At 49.2% G+C, this 25,962-nt stretch overlaps 1 protein-coding gene across 1 annotated transcript; it reads left to right on the top strand.

The window, feature by feature from the left end:
* The first annotated feature begins 582 nt into the window (after positions 1-582).
* Positions 583-25,962, top strand: LOC122364921. Its single transcript, XM_043335733.1, has 3 exons — positions 583-912; positions 22,843-23,050; positions 24,619-25,962. The coding sequence occupies exons 1-3, from the start codon at positions 583-585 to the stop codon at positions 24,864-24,866; spliced, it is 786 nt and encodes a 261-aa protein (XP_043191668.1). The 3' UTR covers positions 24,867-25,962.

Here is a 25,962-nt window from a genome sequence, read left to right as displayed (position 1 = left end):
GTCATTTTTGAGATATTTGCGAAAAACCGCAGGGGGAGGTTCAAACAACCTCCCCCCAGCAGGGCGTGGCTTAAAAAATCAATGAAAAAAGATAAATGATGAAATAAAACAGGACAAGCATGAAAACTAGATGAACTAGAAACTCTAGAAACCTTCAAATCAGGGATCTATAAGACAACATTTTTAATTGACCACGACGAATGATTCGTAAGTGCTAAAAATTAACAGGTATTTTGAATTGTTTAGCTAGAGTAGGTATAATTCTATTTCACGACGTGGCGTTGGACACCTGTTTGATTCATTTACCTATTGGCTTGGCGCCTGACAATTTTCAGTAGTCGTTTACTTTTAGGGTTTCCGCCTTTCCAAAGGAAATGTCGATTGCTTTGCTTCTTTGTTTTGAAATTCAATCAAGTAGGGACCGAATGCTGTGTCGAGAAAAGTGGCTGATATAGCAACAATTAGCGTTTTACAGTTTTGACTCGAATACCACTGATAAGACTTTGAGCGCCACCAATAAGTTTTTTAATGCATTTCACGTGTAAATTTTCGCCTTGTAGCAAGTGCTAGAAAAGTTGACGCATGATAGTGGGACTCTTCAGTGCACACGTCCCCGTCTGGTGGCGCCCCGTCCCGCGCGACCACCCGCCACCCGCCCCGCGGCGCGGCGGGACGGGCGGGCGAGCGGGCGGGCGCCTGCGTGCGGCCGCGGCGGCGATCAAAAGCGGCCGGCGGCCGGCGCCGGCGGTCTCTCGCTGCTGCCCGTCGTCCCGGCCGCAGCAGGGGACCAGCAGCGGCGCGGCGCGCGCCAGCAGCAGCAGCAGCGGTCAGCGGCGGACCGCACCGGCGGCGGACCGGCCGACCGGCGGGCTAGCGGACCAACTGGTGCCGCCGCTCAACTCCAGCACACAGGTGGGGCCACGGGGCGATCGCGCCGAACGAGCTTTTGATGATGTGGCGACAAATGCACGCTCGTCTCGTCCTTGGTGTTTGAAGAACTGCATCAGTGGATTGCCCGTTTCAAAGACCCGAAAGTGTTTGAAAATGATTCTCGTGTATTTGAATGGCACAATTTATAAACAGCAGGATCACATCCCTTCTCGCATTGGTTCTATGCATACTGATAAAAAGGTCAGAGATTGTAAGCAGTTGACCGTAAATGACGTAAAAGTAACGCCGTGTTCTGAATTTTTGGACAACAAAAAGGGTCTGCGAGAAATCCTCACGAACCCATTCTAAATCATGACCTCTGTAGGTATACGGTATACCAAGGTCTATGCTAGACGATTTTCATTCGATAGAAAATCAACACTGATCTATATCGCCGACATAGCACAACTGTCTGTAGTCTCGCAAACTGAAAATCACATTTAACCTGACCTGTGACATTTATCGTTTATACTGAAATGAATACAACTGGGGTTTTCTAGTGGATCTCTGTGTTGATGGTCGTTAACCCGCGCACCGACGGGGGGGGGGGCGGATATCCGCCCCCCTGAGGTTTTTCGCGAATAGCTATCGGTGACCTAAGGTCAGGTCAATTTCGCGACCTCCCCATTATAAGTCAATGGGGGAAAAATCAAATCCCTGTTTTTACCACTAAAACGGGTCGGAATGGCCCCATATTCCATACATGACTTCATATACGATCAACCTTCACTACCTTGAGGTCTGTTTTGCTGTTGGGCAGCTGTGAGGTCATGTGATGTCATCAAAGGTCACCAAAGGTTTTTGGCCAATAACTCCGTACAGGAACAAGATACAGCCGCGTGGATGGTCTCATTGTGTTCAGCTCGTCAAGAAGCATTGAATGATATGCATGATGACCTCGAGGTCACGTGACCTGAGGTCAACCTTTGACCTTGACCTTTCGAGGTCAACATATATATCATTCGATGCGGATTGACGAGAGGATCACGATGATGCACTTAGTTTGTTCCTATCTTGACTAATTCGAAAGTTATTCGAGAAAAACTCTCTCCATATCTACAGGGTGAGCCATAAAGATTTACCCATCGAAAATTTAACTTTGTTTCAAGGCGCGCTGACATAGCTATGTCATCTTTTACATACATATAACAACGTCATCTCCTAACTAATAAATTTAGTCTGTTTTCTGTATGCTTGCATTCTTCTTATGTTACGCGCCCGAGACGCAAGAGCACTATGGCACGCGGCCGCCGCACTGTCTTTTCACTTATTTTCCTCGATCACCCATGCTATAACAATGCTGCGCCGTATGTCATTTGCGGTGTTTCAGGGACTCGGTAGAGTCGGGTTTTCAGGATATTTCAGTTTGCGAAGCCCGTGGGGCTGAAGTAGGGGGTAAATTGTGCCCAGCATTCTTTAGACCAAGGAGTGTTCAGCAGCCAACACCGTGGTGATTCCTGAATTTCAGGAGCGGCGGATGTGCGTTAAGACTACCTCGCATTTCAGGAGCGTAGCAGAGACAGTGGACGAGCATATACAAAATGAGCTACACTGTCAGGATTGGAGACAAATTTGCGACATATATGCAAAAGATGGCATACCTACGCCAACCCGTTTGGAACTAAAGTGAATTTATCGATGGGTAAATCTTTATGGCTCACCCTGCCATAAAGATGCCGTAGCGCCGCCATTTTGACTTTTTCGACCCCTGTGACGTCATCTTTGACCTGACCTGAAAATGACCTTAGTAAAAATTGTAGAGCTTGACCGTGCGTAATGCGTATCCGATGCCGTTTATCGCTTGTCGCTATCTTGCTTCATTCTCGAGATCTCAGGGGGTGGGGGCGGTCATCCGCCCCCCCCCCCCGTCGGTGCGAAGTTGGCGCAGACCCCCGTCGGTGCGCGGGTTAACCTTTCTTAGACATCACCTGAACGTTTCCTGAACGTACTGGGCCTGAAAATTGGTGAAATTCTTAACCCGCGCACCGACGGGGGGGGGGGGCGGATATCCGCCCCCCCTGAGGTTTTTCGCGGATAGCGGGAAAACCGCGGCGCGTAGCGCCGCGAAATTTGGTATGACTATTCCCTCATCAATTTTACACATGGTGTGCAAGTTTGAACCTCCTAACTTTCAAGGTCAGGTCACCAGGTCACTTTGAATGACCCAACCTCAAGTCACTTTTTTGCAACTTTGTCACCGTGCCAGAGCTACAGTAGATGTCGGAGGCCTTTGAAAGTCGCAGGATGTTATTAGGTCATTAGTAGCTACAATTTGTATATCTCGGAATTTTGATGTCGGTGACCTAAGGTCAGGTCAATTTCGCGACCTCCCCATTATAAGTCAATGGGGGAAAAATCAACTCCCTGTTTTTACCACTAAAACGGGTCGGAATGGCCCCATATACCATACATGACTTCACATACGAGCAACCTTCACTACCTTGAGGTCTGTTTTGCTGTTGGGCAGCTGTAAGGTCATGTGACGTCATCAAAGGTCACCAAAGGTTTTTTGCCAATAACTCCTTACAGGAACAAGATACAGCCGCGCGGATGGTCTCATTGTGTTCAGCTCGTCAAGACGCATCGAATGATATACATGATGACCTCGAGGTCACGTGACCTGAGGTCAACCTTTGACCTTGACCTTTCGAGGTCAACATATATATCATTCGATGCGGATTGACGAGAGGATCACGATGATGCCCTTAGTTTGTTCCTATCTTGGCTACTTCGAAAGTTATTCGAGAAAAACCCTCTCCATATCTAGCGCCGCCATTTTGACTTTTTCGACCCCTGTGACGTCATCTTTGACCTGACCTGAAAATGACCTAAGTAAAAATTGTAGACCTTGTCCGTGCGTATCCGATGCCGTTTACCGCTTGTCGCTATCTTGCTTCGTTCTCGAGATCTCAGGGGGGGCGGTCATCCGCCCCCCCCCCCGTCGGTACTAAGTTGGCGCAGACCCCCGTCGGTGCGCGGGTTAAAAAAAAAATGCAGGGGGAGGGGGCCCAACTCCTCCACAGCGGGAAAATTATAGTAAACTACCGATATTCGTTTTGATGTCACCAACTTTCAAGGTCCCAGGTAATTGGTTCGCCTTCCAGGTCAGGTCAATAGCCCTTCTATCGGGTATATCGGGACCTGCTGAGATTCGTGAAGTGAGTTTTTTGCATTCCTTTTTCCTAATTTCAAACTTTTGCATTTATTTTGCCCAAAGATAATGTATTCAGGCATTTGGGATCGGTCGGGGCAGGTCAGATCAGGTCAACCAGTAGACGTCCCCGCGTCTATCCATGGTAGGTTTCAAATACCACTGACATCTTCGCAACATGTTACGTATTTACATATAGGCACCAAAGTCCAAAACTACATACTTCGTAAATGTTCAAGCAGGTGTTAACCCTATTCCTGGCGGGCTCCGCCGGGACAAGAAACTGGCGGGGGGGGCCGATTCTGCCCCCATTCAGATCTCAAAAACTACACATCGCAGCGACAAACGGCGAACGGCGTTTGATAGGTCGTTTAAAGATCTACAACTTTTACATAAAACATTTTCAGGTCAGGTCAATATTGAGGTCACCAGAGGTCATCAACGATAAAATGTTTTGGAATTAGTTACCTATATAACTTTAAAACTAAGAAACATAGAGACATAAAACCAATACATTTTTTGTTGCTCTCGCCGAGGCGATGCGAAATAAGTATGTGATGACCTTCACAGGTCAATTTAAAATTTGACCTGAGGTCAAGGTCAGGTCATTCATCAATGAGGTTGTGGGGTATGGTCATGCTGCATACCAAACGACGCGCCTTGACCAGGCGAGCAGTTTGGTACCACTTACAAGTCTTTAGCACCATCATGTCGTGTTTATTGACAGAAAAACGATTTATGACGTCACATGACCTCAGATGACCTTTGCCGGTGCCTCTGTCAATTAGCGGCACCAGGATCATCACCGATGAGATAATCTTCCGTAATACTGAAAGAACTGGGTGGTTTTGACTCGTTTACACGAAGCAGGAGGCGTTTCAATATTTTCCCATAGGCTTGCAATGTAAAGGTCACGAGTCTGGCCTGACCTCAGGGCACAGATATGAATATTCTGAGATATACAAATTGCACATACTGGTACCCTAAATAAAGCCTGAAGAGAAGAAATTGATCGGTCAAAAACTCTAGCTATGGCGTGATTGCAAACTTTTCTGAGGTAGGGTCACCAAACCGCCTCTGGTGACCTGACCTGAGGTCAGATCAACTCAAAATTTTCAGAAATGTTGCGTAAAAGCCTTTTAGAAAAAGTCAGAAAATTTGAGCTTCCTAGCTCAAAGCGTTTGGGAGATATAACCAAAAAACTTTTTTTGCAATAATGCGTATAAGTTGGCCATTTTTAGGAAGATATTTAGCTAAAACCCTGCCATAATAAGTCACAAGCATGTGTTCTATCACACATCTTCCTTTCATTTCGAAAAGGTAAAAAGTTTTGAAATAGATATAAAAATATAAATTTTGAATTTTATTATATTTAATTTTCAAAATTTTCATAATTTTGAAACTCCGAGATAGCAGTTTGATAGCACAGTCTATTCTGAGTTCTCTCATGCAAAGAAATTGGATCTAGCTTAAAAACTGAGCTCTTGGGAGCGATTGCCGTGGTTCAATGTTTTGCGTCAAAATCGGCCGAACATGACGTCACTCTGACGTCATTTCCGGCCGACCTGTGATAGATGCGAAGTTCAAATTTTGACACAAGGTGTCAACTTACTGCAGCCGAAGGTACGGAAATTTGTCGTCGATACGTCAAGCGGTTTGGAAGGGATTGCAGAAAAACGGGAGGGGGCTATGAATAGCCCCCCCCCGTGGGGCGCGGGTTAATTTGGAATCAGCCAAAAAACTTCCTTGAAGGAACTTTCTAGAAACTTCTAAGTCAACCAAGGTCATCTAAGGTTAGTGACCTTGACCTGACCTTCACTTAACCTTGACAGATATCATATATTCAATGGGTAAACATCATTTCGCATTTTGGTACACTGCTTATCACAAAAGGTCTTAAAACGCACCGATAATGTATACGCTGACATACGCCGAACAGCCATCCTGGCCTGACATGGTCTCGAAAAAAAGATCACAGGTCAAAGTCCACTTAAGTAAAGGTAAAAAAAGAAAATTTATGAGAATTGTAACTTTATTGGAGGGTGCTGAAAGACGGAAGTTTCATCGCAATCTGTCGTTTCATTGAAATCTTTGAAAAACCGTTCGAGAGGTACATCAAGATCCTCCAAATTGTTCAAACTGAATCAAGTTCTAAGTAAAAAAAGCACGCACCGAACAGCGAACAGAAAGCTTGGCGAAGTTATCTGAACGTCGAATTCGCCAATGAATCAGGCTGAAATGCATGTTATACCCATGTATAGGACATAGGTCTACCCTTCAAATGCCTAGCACACTATTTATCGTGGTTAATAGTTATGGATCCAGCGCGGGAAATAACACGCCATCTAACGACTTCGTTCCATCACAATTCGCAGCTAACGCAATAACAAGAAATAGAAATATCCTGTTCTCGTCCGCACTATCGGCAGCACCAAGCACCAAACATTGTCACGGCACGGCACGGTTTTTGATCCAAACCGATCACCCGCGCGGCCTCGCACCAAAAAGACGCCTCATCGCCCGGTCATCAACCAAAGCGCCGCTCTTTCTCCAACACCAGACAGAGCTTTACCCATATTTTTTATTAAATTCGTCCCACACAGGTGCTGACCCGTTTACGAGTTCTCGTTAGGACGATGCCTAAGTGTGCGACGCCCCCACCTCAGTCTGTTCGATCGTAAGGCGCGGGCGGACCCCATGACCGACAGCCGTCGCCGCCTCGCGCCGCCCCCGCCTGTGGCCCGTCGGACCCGGCGCCGGTGCCCCAACCGCCGTCGGGCACGGCCGGGCCTGGTCTACCGGCCGACAATGGCCCCGGCTCACGCTGCCGGACATGCCTGGGGGTAGCCGCGGGGGGGGGGGGGAGGGCGCGGCCGAACGGTCAGCTCCCCATTCAGCGACACAGGACAGGCCGGCGGCGGCTCGAACACAGAATCTGCTACAAACTGGCGACTATCGCCGACTCTAATTGGATGCCATGTTCACAGTTTGCCGCTAGCACTGCCGAACTCGGGATATTTTCGTGAACATCGGAAGGCAATAGCGCACAAAATTAACGCGAGTTGGTGTATCGCTTAGCGCGCCATTCCACAGAAATGCAATATTGTCTTTCCTTTTATAACGACAGAAGCTCGTTTCATTGTTTTATAAGCACAGCTTTACTATAAATTATATAAAAGTGAAAAAAGAAGTTCTGGAAGGTACCACGTTACCGGACTTTGGAACACTGAACTGACCTGGAAGGTCAACCGATTACCTCTTAGGACCTCAAAATTAAGTGCCATCAGTTTTATCTCGTCAACGGCAGCACGCTCGCCCTTTCAGATACAGATACAGATGTATTCAAACAGGATCCCCTCTGAGGAGGGGCTTTTCACATGTTCACGTCAATGAAAAAACGAAAATACAAACAATGAAGCGCATACATACTCTTTCACGCACATGCATTCGTTCAACATACGTTCATGTCGGTGGCGTGGCCAGCAGCACATTTTTGACTTTATAGCGGTACGACAGAATACCTGGCTCGACTCCCAGCTCGTTCAAACGAGCTATGCCACGGTAGCAGAGCCTACGGCGGCCTGCTTCCGTACGAATGGATGGGAGTGTAAAATAGTAGGCGCGCCTGGTGTCGTGTCTATGACGCTGGCTAGCCCGCTGGCCAAGTGTACCTCGGAGATATTCGGGCTGTCCGGACGTGATGATGCGCTCTACAGCGCTCACAATGTGATACGTAAGTCCTGGCCCTATCAGGAGCCAAACGGCTTGATGACAGGTCCAACGGACCCCCCATCCTGTATTTACGTTAGTGGCTGGCAAAACACCAATACGGGCGAGGGTAAATACTGCTTGTTTGAACCCAGTTTGCGGTAGTTGTGGTGTTCGATCAGGCGTTACCTGCATTGTTGATCAGAACTGCTTTAAAGTTTGAATTAACGCGCATGTATAAACATACCAACTGTTATCGTTGTGAGATGAATCATTAGCCGTTTTCACGGCGGCTATCTGGTATACATTTGATGCATACGAGTATTAGCCGTTTTCACGAATTTATTTCAGTGTTTTAATCGAAAACAATGTCGGATTATTTAAAAAATGAGGCATGTTAGCATCTAAATACATATGCAACCAAAACTGATAACTTTTACAAAACTCAGTGAACCTAATTTGACCAAATCTGCGTCAAATCTGCACCTAATCTGCACCTAAGCTGCATCAAATGTGTCCCAGATGGCCGTCATTAAAACGGCTTATAGGGCATAGGTGCTTGGTGCAGATTTGGTCAAATTAGGTTCATTGAGTTTCTTAGAAATAATCAGTTTGGGTTGCACAGTTGCTCATATACCTGATTTTGACATTATCATACATTATTTTCCATTACAACACTGAAATAAGTTCATGATATAAAGATAATTGCTGTAAGAGAGATTTGGTGCGGATTTGATTAAGTTTGGCGCATTTGCCAGATAACCCGTCGTGAAAACGGCTATTGTATACCTACTTATGGCAGCATCCTTTCTAAGAAATAGCCCGCAATTTAAAAAAGGCCTCTGCATAACCCGTTAGAGAGCGGTACCTATATGTATTCCATAAACTGGAACGAGGGTCTACGTTTTTCCATGGACTCTATCCCGGCAGGCGGTGGGCCTACCAGCCACCTTCCACGCGGTGGGGGGGGGGGGCACTTTTTTGCCCCCCCCCCGTATCTCCGAAACTACTGGACGGATCCGAAAAATTCAAACGGCGTTCGATAGCCCTGTCAAATTTGTCGAGAGAAACCAAATTTCATTGACCTCGGGGTCACCGATGACGTCACAGGTCAGGTCAAAGATAAAATGTTTCACCGTTCACAGGGCTTCTAGGGAAAGCGCTATAACACCGAGTAAAACGCATTTTGTCGAAAATCAGCGATAAGGCGTCAGTTGTCTAGTACATATGTTGCTATTAGAGGTCACTGGTCATACCAGGTCAGGTCACAGGTCAGGTCACCAAAGGTCACCAAGGGTCACCACATGAGCCCAACTTTACTAAGGTTATGTGATGCATGTTTTATGGCCAGTTTTTCATTTCCAACTCAATGGTGTTGTTTATAAGAGCATCAGGTACGGTTTAGGTCACTTTCTGGTGGAGGTCAGGTCAAGGTCAGGTCAAAAAAGGTCAAATTTCAAAGTTGATATTTTTGCACAAAATGGGTATCGATTCGATGCAGCTCGTCACGGGGAGTCTAATGGTGGTCTTTGTTTTGCGCTACGAGGTCTAGAATTGCTAAAAATTGAGTTTGAAAATTTGACGTCATCAATTTTGAACAGTTTTTTCGCTATAACTTGGCCAAAAAACGAGGTATCGATCTCAAATTTGGTATGTAGATAGAAGGCGGTAGGGACTATCACATATATTCCGGTTTTTTCGAAATTCAAAAAACTTTTTGGATTTTTTGGCTATTATATTCAAAAAATCTATTTTTTGATTTTTGGGGGTCAAAATCCAAAAAATTTGAAAAACCGAAATAGCAGTTTTGTAGCCCTTTTGATTCCACACCTTTTATGTCTAAAACATTTTTCTGTATCTCTAAAGCTGTAGGCCTGACAGCTCTTCCCGCGAAACCTTTTTTTGGGTCGAAAATGGCAAAAATGACGTCACTCTTACGTCATTAGCGGCCAACCTATCATAGCCTTTGGAAAAATTTTTGGTCACCATGTGCGCTAGCTGCTCCCGGGAGGGTACTGAAAGTTTGGTGACGATCGGCGCAGCGGTTCTCGAGATATATCGAAAAAAGTAAAGGGGGGGCAAAAAATTGCCCCCCCCCACCGCCTGGAAGGCTATGGTCATATGACATTCTATCGCTTACAGGAATGCAGCTGTTACACGAGGGAGTGGAAGGCGCGTGGTCAGTTTACAAGGTCATTTATGGCGCAAACATGTGTGATTTGACATGCAGTGGCAGCTCTGCTGCTGCTGCCATGCTCAGATGTCTCGTGGGTCGGTGGTAACCGCTCATTCAGTTTACCTTAGCCAGCCGAGGGTGAAAAAATGCAGAACAATATTACAGGGTTAGAGTCAGGGTGGTGACTATCGAACTATACCGAATTCCAATGGACTGGTGTCAATATCCAATATACTCCTAGTCCTAACCTATTATTTCCATTTTTAGCTTAAAACCATCTTCAGCTGGCTCAAAAGCCAGCTGGCTCAGCTGGCTCCTTATTCATTTCAACACGCACTAATTGAATGCAAATGTAAGGCCCAGTATACGTATAAGTGTTTAGCGAATTCATTTCGTCATATGTAAAGCCACAACACGTGAAACAAGGAGGTGTAAAAGTCAAGAAATTCTATTGCCGGATGATGGGCTGTGGTCAAAACGATAATTAATTTTCAAGCTTTTGAATTACATACATTGGCGGTATTGATATAGATAGACAAATTGAATTATAAGTGGAAAACAATGGGAACGTTTTTGGTTATATTACTTTAAGTTGGCTACACATGTGTTTCGATATAAATCTTTTTCAAGCCATAAAGATAAAATAAAATGCAAATAATTCGCCTAAACATCAAAGTTGTCCTTTGGCATTGGCGGTATTTACTCGATACTAGCAGGTAATGCCCGTCAGGCGCCATCGATTTACGAAGTGACTAAGGTCATGCAGCTTTGAGGATGCCAGAACCATCGAGAACATAATCAATTGCCGCCTTAACCGTTTCGGTGGCACACTAAATCATCTCTACCTTGGCATGCCAGTATTACTTAGATGCTTGCAAGTAGTTTTCCGTAAAGCGGTGTTTGACGTTGCAATTTGCATGCTAGACAGGGAACAATAAACATACATAAATGAAATAACGGTATGGCCTGGTTACCCGCTCTAATTCCAACGTAACTCCTATATATGTAGTTGTTTGCTCTTCTAACGGCATAACGTATCACAGGTATGCGAATGTTCACTGAAGTCTAATAAGTGAGCATCAGACGCTTTGGTGTTTGATCACTCTTTGCATTCAAACCATCAGTTCATCAACTTAATGTCTATAGGATTTGAAGTGAATAACATTCGTTCTGGATCCTCATTTATCACCTTCCTTGAGTAGAGTCAAATATTGTCTGCATTGCAGAGGCATGACTGAGATAGCTGCTAGGTCGTATTTGGACGTCAATTTAGGGTCCTTCAGATGGGTGCGGAGGCGGACCAACTGACCACAGTGTACCCAGGGCTCTGTGCTGCCAACCAACAAAATTGACAAAATTGCTGACACACTATCTTTTGTCACGCTCATGAGTATTGACATGCTTGTCGTTCCATTTGGAAGTGACTCAGCAATTCCACAGCGGGAGGCGCCCGCTGAACTGTCACCAATTGAGTCAGCTGATGGGACGGGCGGCAGAGGAGGGGTGAGGTCAGGGGGCGGCAGGCGGGTCGGGTACGCGGCTGAAATGTGGGATCACGTGTCAGCGGCGCCACGTGCTGGCTCGGCGCCGGGCCTGTTTGTCGGCCGAGATCGGTGACAGGTGCGCGTCCCGGCCGCGGCACGGGTCACCCCTGCCGCCCTGGGACCCCGGCCCGTCACTGGGTCTGTCGAGCCCCGCGCCCGCACGTAAACACCGCGGAGTGGCCGGTGACGCCGTCGGGCCCACGCCGAGTACACACACACGATACTACGGCACTGGGGGGCCCGACAGGATGAAGGGACGGCATACTGAGCCGCTGCGTCAGGGGGCCCCATGCATTAGTCATTGTTTCTGTTGGAATTTCCAGCTAACGTCGCTGTTTCCTGTCAGCTCTATTTTTAGTTGGATTGCAAGAGTATCGTGTAGTACAAGGCAAAGCATCTTTAGTGACTTCGTAGTGACTCTCAAATTCTTTAGTTTTTTTTATAGTAAAGAGCCTCGTCCATAACTTTTGCCTCATCTACAGAATTTAGAAGCAGCAAGTCGTGAAAGGAGGAAGAAGGTGAAACGGCCAATACACCTCCACAATCTTACTGGCGAAATTCTTTGAATCTTGGTGACCTGACCGATAACCTGATCTAAAAATGGCCGAAACACTTGTTCATTTTTCACGCCCTTTCAACCGTCGCTTTAGCACACGTCGCTGCGTGGTCAATGAACTGAGTCAGAAAGGAGGGACATAAGAATGCCCCCTCCGTGCCTTCATGTGTTTCGATCGGACCAGCAGCTCAGACGTCAGTATATTCTTTTTGTAGAAGCTCAGCGTCTTTATTGAGACCACTCTCAGACAAGAGGTTAACCGTGCATTTCTGCAAGCTAGGCATTTAGAAAAGTGATGCGATTTGCTGGTGGTCTTATAATAAGGTCAAAACTAAGCTTTCACTCTTACTTTCATGTAAAAGTGTAATGTGAAAATCTGTTAGAGAAGTACACGAGAGTGGTGTATGTACATGACCTTTTCGGGCCTGCAAAGACCGAGTGATGAAGCTCTGTCTGGGGTCATATGGTACCCAGTAAACCAGCGACGCATGTATCTCCGCAGTCTGCATTGCGCATGTTTCAGAGTTCACTCGGTACAGAAGTGGAACGGTGTTTTGTGCGATTGCCTTTTTGGGATATACCCAAAAACTGCATACAGTAAACACAAGACGTCGTGTACGCATCCTGGCTGGAGACAGTTGCCGCAGCGGCACTGTATATGAGAAACAGTCAACGGTCAAACCATAGCCAGAGGATTTGTTGAGCCCTTCCCCTGTTGACTTCACCAGACCACGAGACCTGTCAATCCGATAAGCTTCAGCTTACGCCGTGACGAACGTTGTGTGTTGTTCCAAACTGTCCTTGCTTATAGCATGAGTTTGAGAAAAAAGTTGCAGATCTCATGCTGCAAAGTAGGGGAAGTTGGGGGAACGTCGAAGACTTTTTTTCTGACGCCCGTAGCACGCAAGGTAGACAACATAAGCTATTCTTGTTGGCGTCATTCGAGAGGCCAGTCTTTTGCCTTTCAAACATACCAGGCGCATTTGATGAATTCGCATACCGTTAAGCGCACAAACTAAAAATATCAAAGAAGTGACTTTTTCGGCGTTGCCCCGGACTGCGGTGAAAGCCGAAAATGGGAGAAATGATCTACGGGGAATGCCGACATTGATGTTTTGCCATTTTATCTCAAACTTTATCCAGAATTGATCAAAGCTGACACGCGTTTTAAGAGCTTGAGGACGCGGTGCACACTGGAAGTTATAATTGTGTGATATAATAAGAACATGCCAGGTAAATCATTCCTTATAGGTAACAGGCCGTTGTGTCGGTTGAAAGTGTAATTTGTGTGACTAAAAATACGCGTTGCTATTCTACAGCAGTAAAGTCCACGTAGCGTGCTTTTAACACGTGCGTAATCGCACGTTTTCGGCATTACCCCAGCCTGCCATACTTTCATTTGCAGGCCCATAACTTTTCAACGTGCTGTATAAATTTCAAATAGGCAGCACACTTATGCAAAGACATGCTAAAGATTACTTGACCGAATTGGCCAGACAAACGGTAGCATAATGAGTAAGAAATGCAGCTTCAAAGGCGCATGTAGTACAAGGGAAACGTACCTTGAAAACGCTCTTGGCGCCCTCACAGTCGAAGTATTCCGAATGACGACTCGTAATTAACATGCGATAATTGTAGTCACTTAAGCTTCAGAGCATCAGTGACAGGTGGCATCCATGTCTTACGGTTTTCGAAATATCTCGAATTTCGGCTTTGCCCCAACTCCGGCATTGCCCCAACTTCCCCTATGGTTCAAGCAAATCATCTTGCAAGTAATATAAGCATCGCGAACATCTGCCAAAAACACATGTCATTGCACAAAAACAAATCCTTGCACTTGTTTGTATATTTGAGACAAGATTGAAATCATTTCGAAACTGAAAATTTGAATAGCCTGTCGGACCAACGAGCTTTGTCTTGAATGAAGGACTTTCACAACTTTGGTGTTGTCTGGTCATCGCTGTCTGGTCTGGTGATCGCTAACGGGTCTGGTTATTGCTGTCGAATCTGGTTATAGCTGTCGGGTCTGGTGATCGCTGTCGTGTCTGGTGATCGGTGTCGGGTCTGGCGACTGCTGTCTGATCTGGTGATTGATGTCGGGTCTGGTGATCGGTGTCGGGTCTGGTGATCGGTGTCGGGTCTGGTGATCGGTGTCGGGTCTGCTGATCGGTGTCTGATGATCGCTGTCGGGTCTGGTTATTGCTGTCGGGTCTGGTGATCGCTGTTAGTCCTGCTGATCGGCGTCGGGTCTGGTGACCGTAGTCGGGTCTGGTGATCGGTGTCGGTTCTGGTGACCGTGGTCAGGCCTGGCAGCAGGACGGGGTGAAGGAAAACTTAACTGACACGGGTCTGGTCAGTGGTCGTGATCCAACGTTTCTTGACATCAGCCAGCCGTCCCCCCAACCCAACACACCCAGCAACAGGGGTCACGCGAACAAAACAAAAACGGCACGCGTCACGTGATCGTCAGGTGGGGCCTAGGACGGCCCGAACCGGCGGGTCGCTGCCTGCCACGTGACTGCCACGTGACAGGGTGCCAACTGTGAATAAATACTGTCGGCGAGCGGCGAGCGACGAGCGCGGCGGCGTCGTCCATTGGTCGGCGGCGCTGGGCCGCGCGGGCAGGAGTCGGCCTGGCGCGCCCGGGGAGCCAGTTCGCCCTCGGTCGGCCGTCAGCCGCGGCCGCCGTCGCATGGCCGCGCGTCGCTGGCAGTCGGCCCGCCGTCCGTCCGTGCTCGTAGAGCCGCCCGCCGGCCCGGTCCGCCGCGCCGCAGCGCCGTCTCTCCGTCTTCGCGGCAGGCCCGCCCTCCTCCTCAGACGTAAGTTCGTGCTCCGCCGACGGCCAGAGGGCTCCTGTCCGCCCGGTGTCCACCGTGGGCACTCAGATCAGCGGACACTCCTCCCATGGAGGCCCTAATCCTCCGTCTGCCCTCCGGCGCCACCCCCACAGACTATCCTGGCCACTGGGCACCCTCCCTGAGCAGTGAGCTGTTTGTTATCCATTACCGGTGAGCTGAGGGCTGCCAGAACGGCGAGCCGTAGCCAGGTACGGCTCGCACCGTGCTCTGAGCACGTTCCGACCCGCCCGAACGTCATAGCTGCCACGGACGGATGCTGGTAGCTTCCGCCGAGTAACGCATCGTAAGCGGGTGCCATGGGAATGCACCGGACCCAGGGACTTGTGCCTGGAAAATATACCGCGTCAGGGGTCCGTGGTTTGTTCCATGGCAATGTGCTAATGTCTAGGGACTCATATCTTTTATTTTGCAATATTCTGCAGGTGAGTGTTTCTGTTCCGTTCCGTTTAATTACTGGCAGTTCACATAATGCAACGACCCTGGTCTCTTCCTAATGTTCATACACGGTGGGCTCCACCAATGGCAATAGAAGGGGTCCAAAGACTCGTCTCATGGCCTTACACCGGGTCCAGAGAAGATATCGTTCCATTGCGCAGAAGCCTTGGAGCAATCTCATAAAATCCAATATGCAATATGTGTGTTCCAAGGATTCGTCCCTAACCGTGCCAGGGTGTTTGTAAGTGGGAATCGTCCCATGGCAATGCACTTCACTCACCCGATGGCTAATCCCATGACATTACACGTGGCTCAGAAGCTCACCTCCTTCTAGGATGATGGATTGGACACTTAAAGGTACACTGACTGCCGAGGTCACTTCGTGCCATCTCAATTTCCATGTCATTGAACACAACGGTTCCAAAGTAAATGCAGCCATTGATTATCGTTTTGAACCATCCGCTTTGAGGATTCCAATAAATGCGACTTACTTGCAGCGTCATTGAAGTTGTTGTTAATTTTGCCCAGCGCTCTTATCAGACATGTACCGGTCGACTCCTTTATAAAGCGCTCTACTCAAGAACTTCAGTCGTTAAGGTCATGACCTTTCATATGGTCGTTATAAAGTGCGCCAGATTGCGGATATGAGACGTCAATGGATCCTCTAAATATATAACGAGGTTGGGAAATTTATGATTTAAATCGAACATGATTATTTATGTGTGTCTCAGATTACGCAGAAATGACAATGATTCGCAATGCTGCAGCATCGGCTGACATAACGATGAATCAACTTCCTCGTTACGTGATCAATACACTCCGAAGAAGCGAAAGACCAGCTACCATTGACGTTCTGAGCTCTCATCTTTCTCGAGTATGCATCATGACAATGGCATTGATCCCTGATCAGAGGTGATGAATAAAAATAAAGTCGGCTCCGTAAAACAATATTTTTTTCGACGGTCTGCTTCTTTCATCTTATAAAGAATCCCATTTTGGTCTCTTGCGCACTTATTGAGTAGGTTAAAGGTTTCGTTTCCCTGGATTAATTTTGACTTTTGTAATCGCTCATATATCTACTGACCATCTGAACGTTTCGTGCCCAAGAAGTCCCACCAAGGACAGCTTCAGTCCGTCCAATGTAGCACGAGGTCTAGTCTACACTTCCATTAACGACGCCATTGAGCTGTAGCAATGACTGGACACTGCCGACATACAACACGTGCTCGCTCTGTAGGGCTTTGTTGACTCGAGATCCATCAGCAAAGGTCACTATTAGGAGACACCTCACGAAAGGCTCAGCAGATTTCTTCTCATTTATGTTCCTCTTCCACAAACATGATATGTTATTCGACTTGACAATTCTATTTCGGTTGGTCTTCCTTGCCGAGACTCCACTTCATCTGTCTCCAAAGAACTGAAGTTTCGGGCTCTAAATCGATGCTTACGTCGAATTCAATCTCACCGCACAACAAAACTGATGCTATTTATAGTTTTTTACTCCCCAAACGGTCATCCTTAGTTTGTCCTGCTCACAAATAGCCATTCTTTGTCCATTCCGCTTCCGAGTGGAGTGGCCATCCATAGCTCCACAAAATTCTGAGCCGTCATACGTTTCTGGTTAAGTTTTAAACGGTCATTCTAGCTACGGCAACTTTCAGGCGGTTGTTCAACTCTCGAATTACCATTTTTAGCTACGTCAATTCCCAACCAGCCATGAAACTGTTTGACTCCCGAATTGCCGTTTATAGTTCATCCAGTATACAAATGGTCATTTTATTTGCATGAGCTCTTGGGCTGCCTTTTTTTTGTCCCGTCAGCTCTTAATGGAATCACCACCGTTCCTGGGTCGCTGCAGTTACCAAGCATCTAAGCCTAGCCCATTGCCTGACATTTGCCGATCGAAGACTTTGACCAGCTTAACGCCCCAACCGCCCCAAACTCCAAGCGCTCAAACTCCCATGCGAAATGTTGTATTGCTCTGTGGCAGGAAGCATTAAGTACTCAGTACTCTTTGTGCAGAGTATATTCTTTTGTGTACGCCTAATATCCTCGCAACCATTATTTACATCTCATCGTAAAACATGAGCCACGCTTAGCTGCGCAGGACACTACAGAACGGTTGAGCATTATCAGAGTCCAGTGCTTCCTCAGTTATATGATATTCTGCGCTGTGAACAATATCAGATCGAACAGAGAAATGCAGCGAAGATGATCGGTCAGGTACCGTGAGAACATCCAACGTAAGAAGATTCTTGTGTTTCCGCTTATTGCAGCGATCAGCTACAATCACATTTGATCAAATAATATCCCAATTACCATGATTACCATGCTAAGTAGGGTTCCATGGATCATAAGATACAGGAGAGTATTTTCTTGTATCATGAGGCTGTCTCCGCGGCTCTCGCCTCGCGGGAACGTCGCTCTCAGATAGGCCAAGTTACCGGCTGCAGCCGCCTGCGTAGTTTGGTTTGCGCCTTAGCCGGCACAATAGCCACAATGAAGTTTGAGAGCTTTGTACTCAAGACTTGCATCCAATCTATTTGCCGGTGAATGTAGCGGCTGCGCCACAGAGTTGCTGTATGAGGCGTGCGGAGACGGTGGGCGTCATTGCCGCTCAAGGCCTCGCACCTCGGCTTTGAGACGCCCCTGTGGGACCGCGCCACTCAATGGAACGCCAATCTGGGCCGGCAGCCACTCTCAACAAGCCTGTTTGCCAGCCTGACAGACAGTCGAAAGGGTGTGAAGAGGTTTGATACTAATTAGGCTGCGGAAGATTCGGGTACTAACGATTGCTAGGAATAGAGTCGTTAGATTTCTAGATCTTAGATAGCTAACACTGCTACATCACTGAGAAAAGTTATTCGTTCGCATTTACATAGCATCAACGACATTTCATCTACAACTTTTATGCATGAAACTTCTAATGCATACCTAAGTACATAAGTGCAAATGATTTACCAAAATAGATAAAGCCAACAGAACACCGAGAACGCATCAACGTTGTTGAAATTACCAATGCCGCTTTGCTGTACAGCCCTCTGCAAACTGCGTGGTAGGTATTCTTTCTTCGACAAAACCGAGAATAACGCGGATACTATGCTATCGGTCGCTCGGAAATCATAACAGCAAGACGCGCGAGACTCCTCACCTTAGATTGGCATATCCATTGCATTCATTTTCCACCCAGCTTGGCAACAAAACCCAAAAGTTTATATTTGCCCCCAAAACAAACTTTTGCATTTTGTTGCCACACAAGGCATATACTTTGTTTAGTGATATACCCAATCGAAGGAGTAGAGCATGGCGCCTCTATTTTCAGTGAGTTCCGACCGACTGACAACATAGGTTAGGTTAGGTGTAGTCTTTGAGTTATTACTGGTTTTGTCGAAAAAAAGAATACCTACCACGCAGTCTGCTGAGGACTGTACAGGTCTCGCGAGATTAAGCGGTAGGTTTTGCACTTTTACATTTCCGGTTATATCTCAGAAACTAATCGATTTACGATGAAGCCATTTTACACGATCATGGCCGGCTTGTTACCCAACAAGTCGATCGCATCTTCAACACTTAAAAGCTTAAGACGACGGAGATATAGCCTGAAGTAAACTAAATTTTCTAGGTGCAAAACCTACCGCTAAAACCCGCGAGACCTGTACATGTAAGCCGAGAAGCATAGATAGGCATAAGACGGTTATGCTGTTTGGCAAATAATTTTCAGTTCTAAGCGAATGCTGACGCGTTCCGATTTTTACCAACATTCTATCACAATTGCGTTCTCGACACAATTATTGGTTACTTATCGTTGTTATCATTTTTATGGCACCGTAAGCCAGCGAAGTAGTTTATCAGAGTTGTGAAAAGCTATAAACCTCCATCTATAAACCTCCATTTATAAACTGCAGTTTATAGATGGAGGGGTCAGATGCGATGACCTCAGTTAACACGCTACCTTCCTGTGACGGTAACCAAGTGCAGCAGTCACATGACGGTATTATTGTCAGCCTCCCTTCCGATCAACTGAGTGGCCTTTCTCTGACCGCCCCCTACTGATGGTGAAAACAGCCCACTGTCGAGCTGGTCACTGATCGGCAAACTGACTCTGCTGAGCCCAGTTCACATGTCGTACCCAGAACGATTGGAGACAGGGAAGGCACACACCGGCCCTACCTGAGATGAAGTTCGCGGTTCTTGAAGTTCAGAAATATCGATAAAGTGATACATTTTGAATTTAATCATTACTTTTAAACGCTAAAGCCGGTAATGGCAGGTGATTTTTGCAGGCTTAACCCTAGCGCATGTGTAGGGGGGGGGGTTGAATGGACCCCCCATGGTTTTTCGCGAATAACTCTCGTAAAAAGCGGCCGATCGCAACGAAACTTTCAGTACCCTCACATTGATCAATTTTACACCTACCCTTAAAATTTCATGACCCTGACCCAAATGACCTTTGACCTGTGACCTCTTTTCCGAGACCATGTTTGGCCGGAATCGCGATTCTGCGTATGTCGGCTCGCATTAGCCGCGCGTTTGCAAGCTTTTCGTGGTTTCAAACGTTCAAACATGTGATTTGATGTTGCTTCCATGCATTAGGGTGGGTGTCAAGGTCACCTGAAGGTCAGGTCAGGTCATTGACCTTTGGTGACCTCGGGTGACCTCGGTTCACTTTTTCGAACTGTACATGTTTCTAGGCTAGTTTTTGGAGCTGAATTCGAATTTAGCAACCATTTGAACATTTAAGAAGTAGTTTTGGTGCCTTCGTAACATGTTACGAAGCTGTCAGAGGCGGTTGACACGTACTACGAATACCCGTCACGATGCCTACTAGTTGACCTGACCTGACCTGACCCGACCTGGTCTAAATGCTTAAAGACATCATCTGTGGTCAAAACTAACACGATATTCGTGATCAGCACCCCGAAAACCCCTTAGCAGCCACACTTTACGACTTTCTAACAGGTCCCGATTTTCCCGACTTTGGGTCATTGACCTGACCTGGAAGGTCACCCAATGACCTAGGACCTTAAAATTGGGCATCATCGGCTTCCTCTCGTCACGGGCAACACGCTCGTTTTTTTTTTCCGCGAAGCTCTAGCTCGATCAGGGGCCAAACGGCAAGGGGGGGGGGGTTCCAACCGACCCCCCTACACATTAGAAGCTGGCAAACGTCGCACACATGCGAGGGTTAAGATTGAATCGATTTATTTATTTTGACTTGGACGATGTGATGAAGTCGATGAAATTCGAGCAGCCCGGTATCTCATTCCACAAAAATGAGAAGGTGCAATACCAATAAGTAAGTACTCATACTTTGACCTGAGGTTGTGACCTTGCCTCCGGAACCAGATGATTGAAATCCACAGAGTAAATGCATTGGACGATTGCAAGTTCATCCATACAAATTTCCTTATTCAATACAAATTACTTTATTGGAAGGTTGCGAAACCAGCTCATAGGCCTTTGTAAGTACGCAAACAAACGTAACTTAACTGCGTTGTTCGTTGACCGCAAATAAAACGATTAAGTTTTCTAGGCCAAATGATGAAATGATTCCTTTCATTTTATTTTAATTGAGCTCACATGTATGTATAGTCCAATTATATAATGCATGACTGCTGCACGGAATGCACGCTTGTAATGGCAGCAATAGCAGCAATTCAATCTCGTTAAAACGGCACTAAAACGAAATATGGAAAGCATAATTACTTGTAAATAAATTAAGAATCAAACACCCGGTGGCAAGTGGCAACTACAGTTGTGCTTTAGTTAGCTACTTCGCGTACTTACCAAAGTTAGTTACTGATGATTCAACATACAATCTGCTTGATAGCTTAGTCTGTCATTTAAAGACCGTTTATCTAAAAGCAAACGTATTCGTCACTCACTGCTCTGAGATATCACTCACAGCACTTCACAAACCGGGTACTTTGCGGAGTTGAATTTACCTAGGAACGTTTCATTTTATCCAGCTAACACCGCTCGCTCAAAGAAGTTCATCTCTAAAGTTAGAAATGCTTTACCAAATAGGGAAGATAGTTTCTCTCCCTCGAGTACCTATTGACTTCCAAAATAGCTCGGCGCCCTTTCTGGTATCATTCGTCTGCGGCTCGCGACTGACGCTCTGTCGGCCCTCCACGCTCCGTCTGCGGACCATAGATCACGGAGGAGTCTCGGTGCCCGTCAGTCGTCTGGTTCCGTCGAACATCTCCGCCCCGCCCCCGTCCCGGACCGGCGGGCGGGGGCGGGGGCGGGGGCGGGAGCGGGGGCGAGGGCGGACGTCCGCACCGCTCGTCGTGCTCCGGACGGGCCAGGGCCGGGTCTTGGGACGGACGATGCAATCGGGCTGGCCGGCTCCTCCGGCGCGCGTCTGTGAGTGATCGGCCGAATTAATCGGTGCTCGGCCCGCCCGGCGGTCACCGGTGCCCGGTAACGGCCACCCAGACAACAAAGAAAGTAGGCCAGTCGCTGCAGGCCAGGCAGAGCCCCGCTCAGTCTCTGCAGACGCAGCTGAGATGGACTGAGCAGTGAGCACCGACCGCCGGGACCAGGACGGCCCACCCCTGACGACGGCTGGGACTCGGGCGCGGTGGCGCCGGAGCTGTCGAGACCGGGCGCGGCCCGACCCGGCCAGTTCTGAGACGGGGCGGCGACTGCACTAGACCATAGCAGTGTAGCGCCGCAGAACGGCGTCTTTTCTCAGCAGGCCGCGGCACCGACCACCTCTGTAGCTATACGGGCACTAACGAACGGGCGACCTCGACGGAACGCGGCGGCGGCGCACGGCTGCTCCCAATTTCGAGAAAAGGGACAAACACCCAACTCTGGCCGAAGGTCGCTCACACCAGTGGTTCGTCGATGGAGCATAACAAAGCCTATTCGGAGAAGAGAACGTTTACCTAATCGTTCGAGGGCTCAGAAGCTGCTAATATTTATTCGAAAGTCATGGCGTGTCATGGCTTGATGAGAAAAAAAAACGAGAAAAATTACAAGAACTTGATATAACTGAGATCCGTCGTAAAAACCTCCGGCATTATTATTTTCATAATAACGTTCTATGTAATATTCTACCGCTTATTTACCGTGTTTCCTCAGATGTGACCAGCCAGCACCCAGCTGACTTGTCAATTTCCCCGCATATGGATCGGTTATCGGTGGCCCCTGCGTCGCCAATCGCCTCTTTGTCTGACCTGTTAAATTTCTGTTTGAGTTGCTGGCGATATGCTGAGTGAGACCCCGTTTAAGCGTTTGGCCTTTTTTGTGACCTGGAAGTTCCTAGCACGACTTGTTAGCCCACAGCGTGATGTGTTAGCCTCTATTGTGACTTGTTGGCTTGCTTTGTAACCCGTTGGTCTCTATGTGATCCATTGACCCCTGGTGTGACCCGTCGTCTCCTGTTGTGACCCGTCGTCTCCTCGTGTGACCTGTTGTCCCCGTGTGTGGCCTGCTGACCCTGAGTGACCCCCTGACCGCCATGTCACCCTCAGATGGCGTCCCCTCGTCTGCGTGCCGCCGCGCTGCTGCTCCTGGCTGCGGGCTGCTGTGTCAGTCAGCCGGCGCCCTCCAGGTCAGCGCGACCCCTGCTGACCCGACTACGGCGCAGCTCGTCCAGCCACTACTGTGGCAGCCACCTGGCCAGTATGCTAGAGCTGGTCTGTGGCGTCAGCAGCGTCGGCAAGCGGGCCAACCATCCAGGTTGGTAGACGGGCGAGACGGGACGGGATGGGATGGGACGGGACGAGACGGGACGGGATGGGATGGGATGGGATGGGACTTGAGCTGGCACGAGACGAGAAACGTCGGTTGTAGTGTTAGACCAATGCTAATGTGTAGACTCAGTTTCGTTCAGCAGGCGATACAAGGTCACTAGGGACCGTCGGATATTGTCCCGAGTTACATGCGTTCAGATCTCCGGTGGCTGGGCAAGGACATGCTTGAGAGTTGACGGTTACCCGTGATAGATGCGGCATCGGGCCAACTTCGCCGGGTGACTGTTGAGTGTCGGTACATGGTAGTCTCTCCTCAGTGGTCTATCATCACATCGATTTATCGCCGATGACCACCGCAGTCCGGGTGCCCTAACACCCTCTTCCCCAACATTGGTTTATGAAGATAAATCGGTGTAGAATCAACTCATACCCTCTCCAGCGCGAGTGTTGCCGTCAGTCCCACTCCCACTCCCGCGGCGTGACGGGGAGAGCCCCACCCTCCTCGCGCGCCGGGCGAGTCGCCCCGCGATTTGGCGGCTCGCCGCGCTCGCTGCCGCCACCCCAACAGGATGATGGTCGCCTTCCGGACCACCGAGCAGTGTACTAATGCTGAAACCAGCGCTCTCAATTATCCAAGTCCGCTGTTGTCAAGCGTCGACGAATGCGATAAACCATTGGCGGCTACAGCCCGCTCGTCGGGCCCGGCTACCAGCCGCGCGGCGGCCTCAAATATGGGCGGGATCGAGTTTCCCGGAGGTGGAGTCGAAACTGCGCTGCAGAGCGCCACTATCGGGTCAGTGCGCCGTGATGAGATCAGTGCGCCGTAATGCCAGGTCAGTGCGCCGCGGCATAACGGTAACGCCAGCGGCTGCATGGCTAGGTGGCCCCGATTTAGGTAACTGCAGGCGTTCAGCAGGCGTGGCCCTGTGTTTACATTGAGCGATACGCGCGCACTCGCCCGTGAGCTGTGGGCAACAAGCCTCGAGGTATCAAGCTGATCACTCCTGCAGTGATCTGTTTTCTAGCTGGAAAACGACAAGGTCTCGTCTGAACGCCTGTTTATGAGCTGGAATGTTGACGCCTCGGTCAACTGACACTGATATGTACCAGAATTCATGATTTGAAACTAAATAATAAGCTGTTTGCGGCCTCTTTTTTCTGTCGTCAACTACGTTTTAGGGGGCGTGCTGGGTTTTTAGCAAATATTTATCCATTTTCTATGACGCACGTAGTTTTTGCTCAGAAAACTATCAACTATCGCATAACCACTGTTTGCTTTAGGTGATAACATGTGACTGGCAACTGACACATGGCAGCTACTGTTCTGATCCCTGTCCTTTTACTGCCTGGTCATCGGATGAGCAAAGACAGCCATCCTCGTCAGCACCCACTGAACTGCCAATCGCGGCTGCACCGAGTCCCCTATGGGACACAGTTCAACCCACATGCCCACATACCAATCACATGCATTGCATACATTCAACTACATACCACCGCCTGTCGATGGGTCCAGCGGAGCCACTCTGACCGCGCCCTCCCCTCCCCTGTCCACAGGGAACACGCCCGACTACGCTGAAGAGCGGCGCGCTAACGGGCTGGGCGCGTTGGCGCGCGCGCTGGAGGTGCCGCCGTTCGGCAGCCGGGCGCGGCTGCTGGAGCACATGGACCCACTGCAGAGGGAGTCGCGCTCCATCCACCCGGGCGGCCCGGACCGCTTCCGCGTCAAACGGCAGGGCATCGTGTACGAGTGCTGCTTCAACGCCTGCTCCATATCGGTGCTGCAGTCCTACTGCAACTCGTAGTGGGCGCCGGCGGCGGCGCTGTGCGCCCTCCGTGTGATACCATGTGTTCAGGGGCGGACGGCGGCCGCCCCGAGAGCCAGACGACGGGGGCCACCCCCTCACCGACCACCCGACCTCCTGAGTCCCCCGGGCGGGCGCCGGGGGCGCTGGGTGGCCCGGCGCCTCTCGGTCCCGCGTCCCGTCCCTGCCCTGTCCTCACCACGTCACTCAGCCGGGCCCACGGCACTCGCCGACCGTGGCTCTGCCAGCGGACCCCACCTCCGCCGGACCGACCAGCTGGGCGTGGGGATCCCACTGCGTTCTGTGAACTCATTGCGCAACGGCATCGGTGGGCTGCGTGTCAACAAAGCGATCAGCCGCGGCACGACCTGCCGCGACCGGTCGGCGGCGCCACCCCTTCCGCCGGCCGTCCCGTCCCGTCTCTGTTGTCCCCCTGTTCGGTTTGCGTCCCCCTCCCCTGTGTGCATGAACGGCCTAGTCCGCTGTGTGGCCGACCCCGCCGCGCTGGTTTCTGTGTGGTCGAGGTCGGAGCGGAGTCCACCGCCGGCCGAGTCCGACCCCCCCCCCCGCGGCCTCGAGCCGCCGACCCCGCTCGCTGTTCGCTGTCATGCTCGTCACTGTGCACGAGCCCGTGCCAACTCGCTCTCACCCTGCCTGCTGTCTGAATGGTCCTCCCGATGTGTGCGTCCCGCCGTCTGTACGAGCGCCATCTACCGAGCCACAGACAGAGACATCTAGCGGCTGTCGCCCGAACTGCGCCAGGGGTACCGACTGCCGGTCATGTCGTTTCCTATATTTGTTCCATGTCTGTGATCTGTTGGTGTGCCACTGTGTTGTAATTTAAATGCGTACGTTGTACATTATATATTTTCATTGAAAATACAAGGCTGTACCGGATATGGTCGGGTGAGCGAGGCCCTGCCAGGGTCGGCGAGAAAGAGGCGGCGGGGCGGGCGGCCCTGGCGAGCGCGAGCGTCCTGAGGAGCTGGGATCCGACTCTGGGGCTGAGGCCGCCGCGCCGATCATATGGTGTGACCGGGCGGCTGTGCGGGCCGACGATGTGAACCCGGCGCGAAATACACGGGGCTGTCCAATG

Source organism: Amphibalanus amphitrite, unplaced genomic scaffold (genome assembly GCF_019059575.1).
Source record: "Amphibalanus amphitrite isolate SeventyFive unplaced genomic scaffold, NRLGWU_Aamphi_draft 000028F_arrow, whole genome shotgun sequence".
Classification (NCBI taxonomy): Eukaryota; Metazoa; Arthropoda; class Thecostraca; order Balanomorpha; family Balanidae; genus Amphibalanus; species Amphibalanus amphitrite.
Note: the sequence above shows the minus strand (reverse complement) of the source record. Positions and strands in the feature narration are given on the sequence as shown.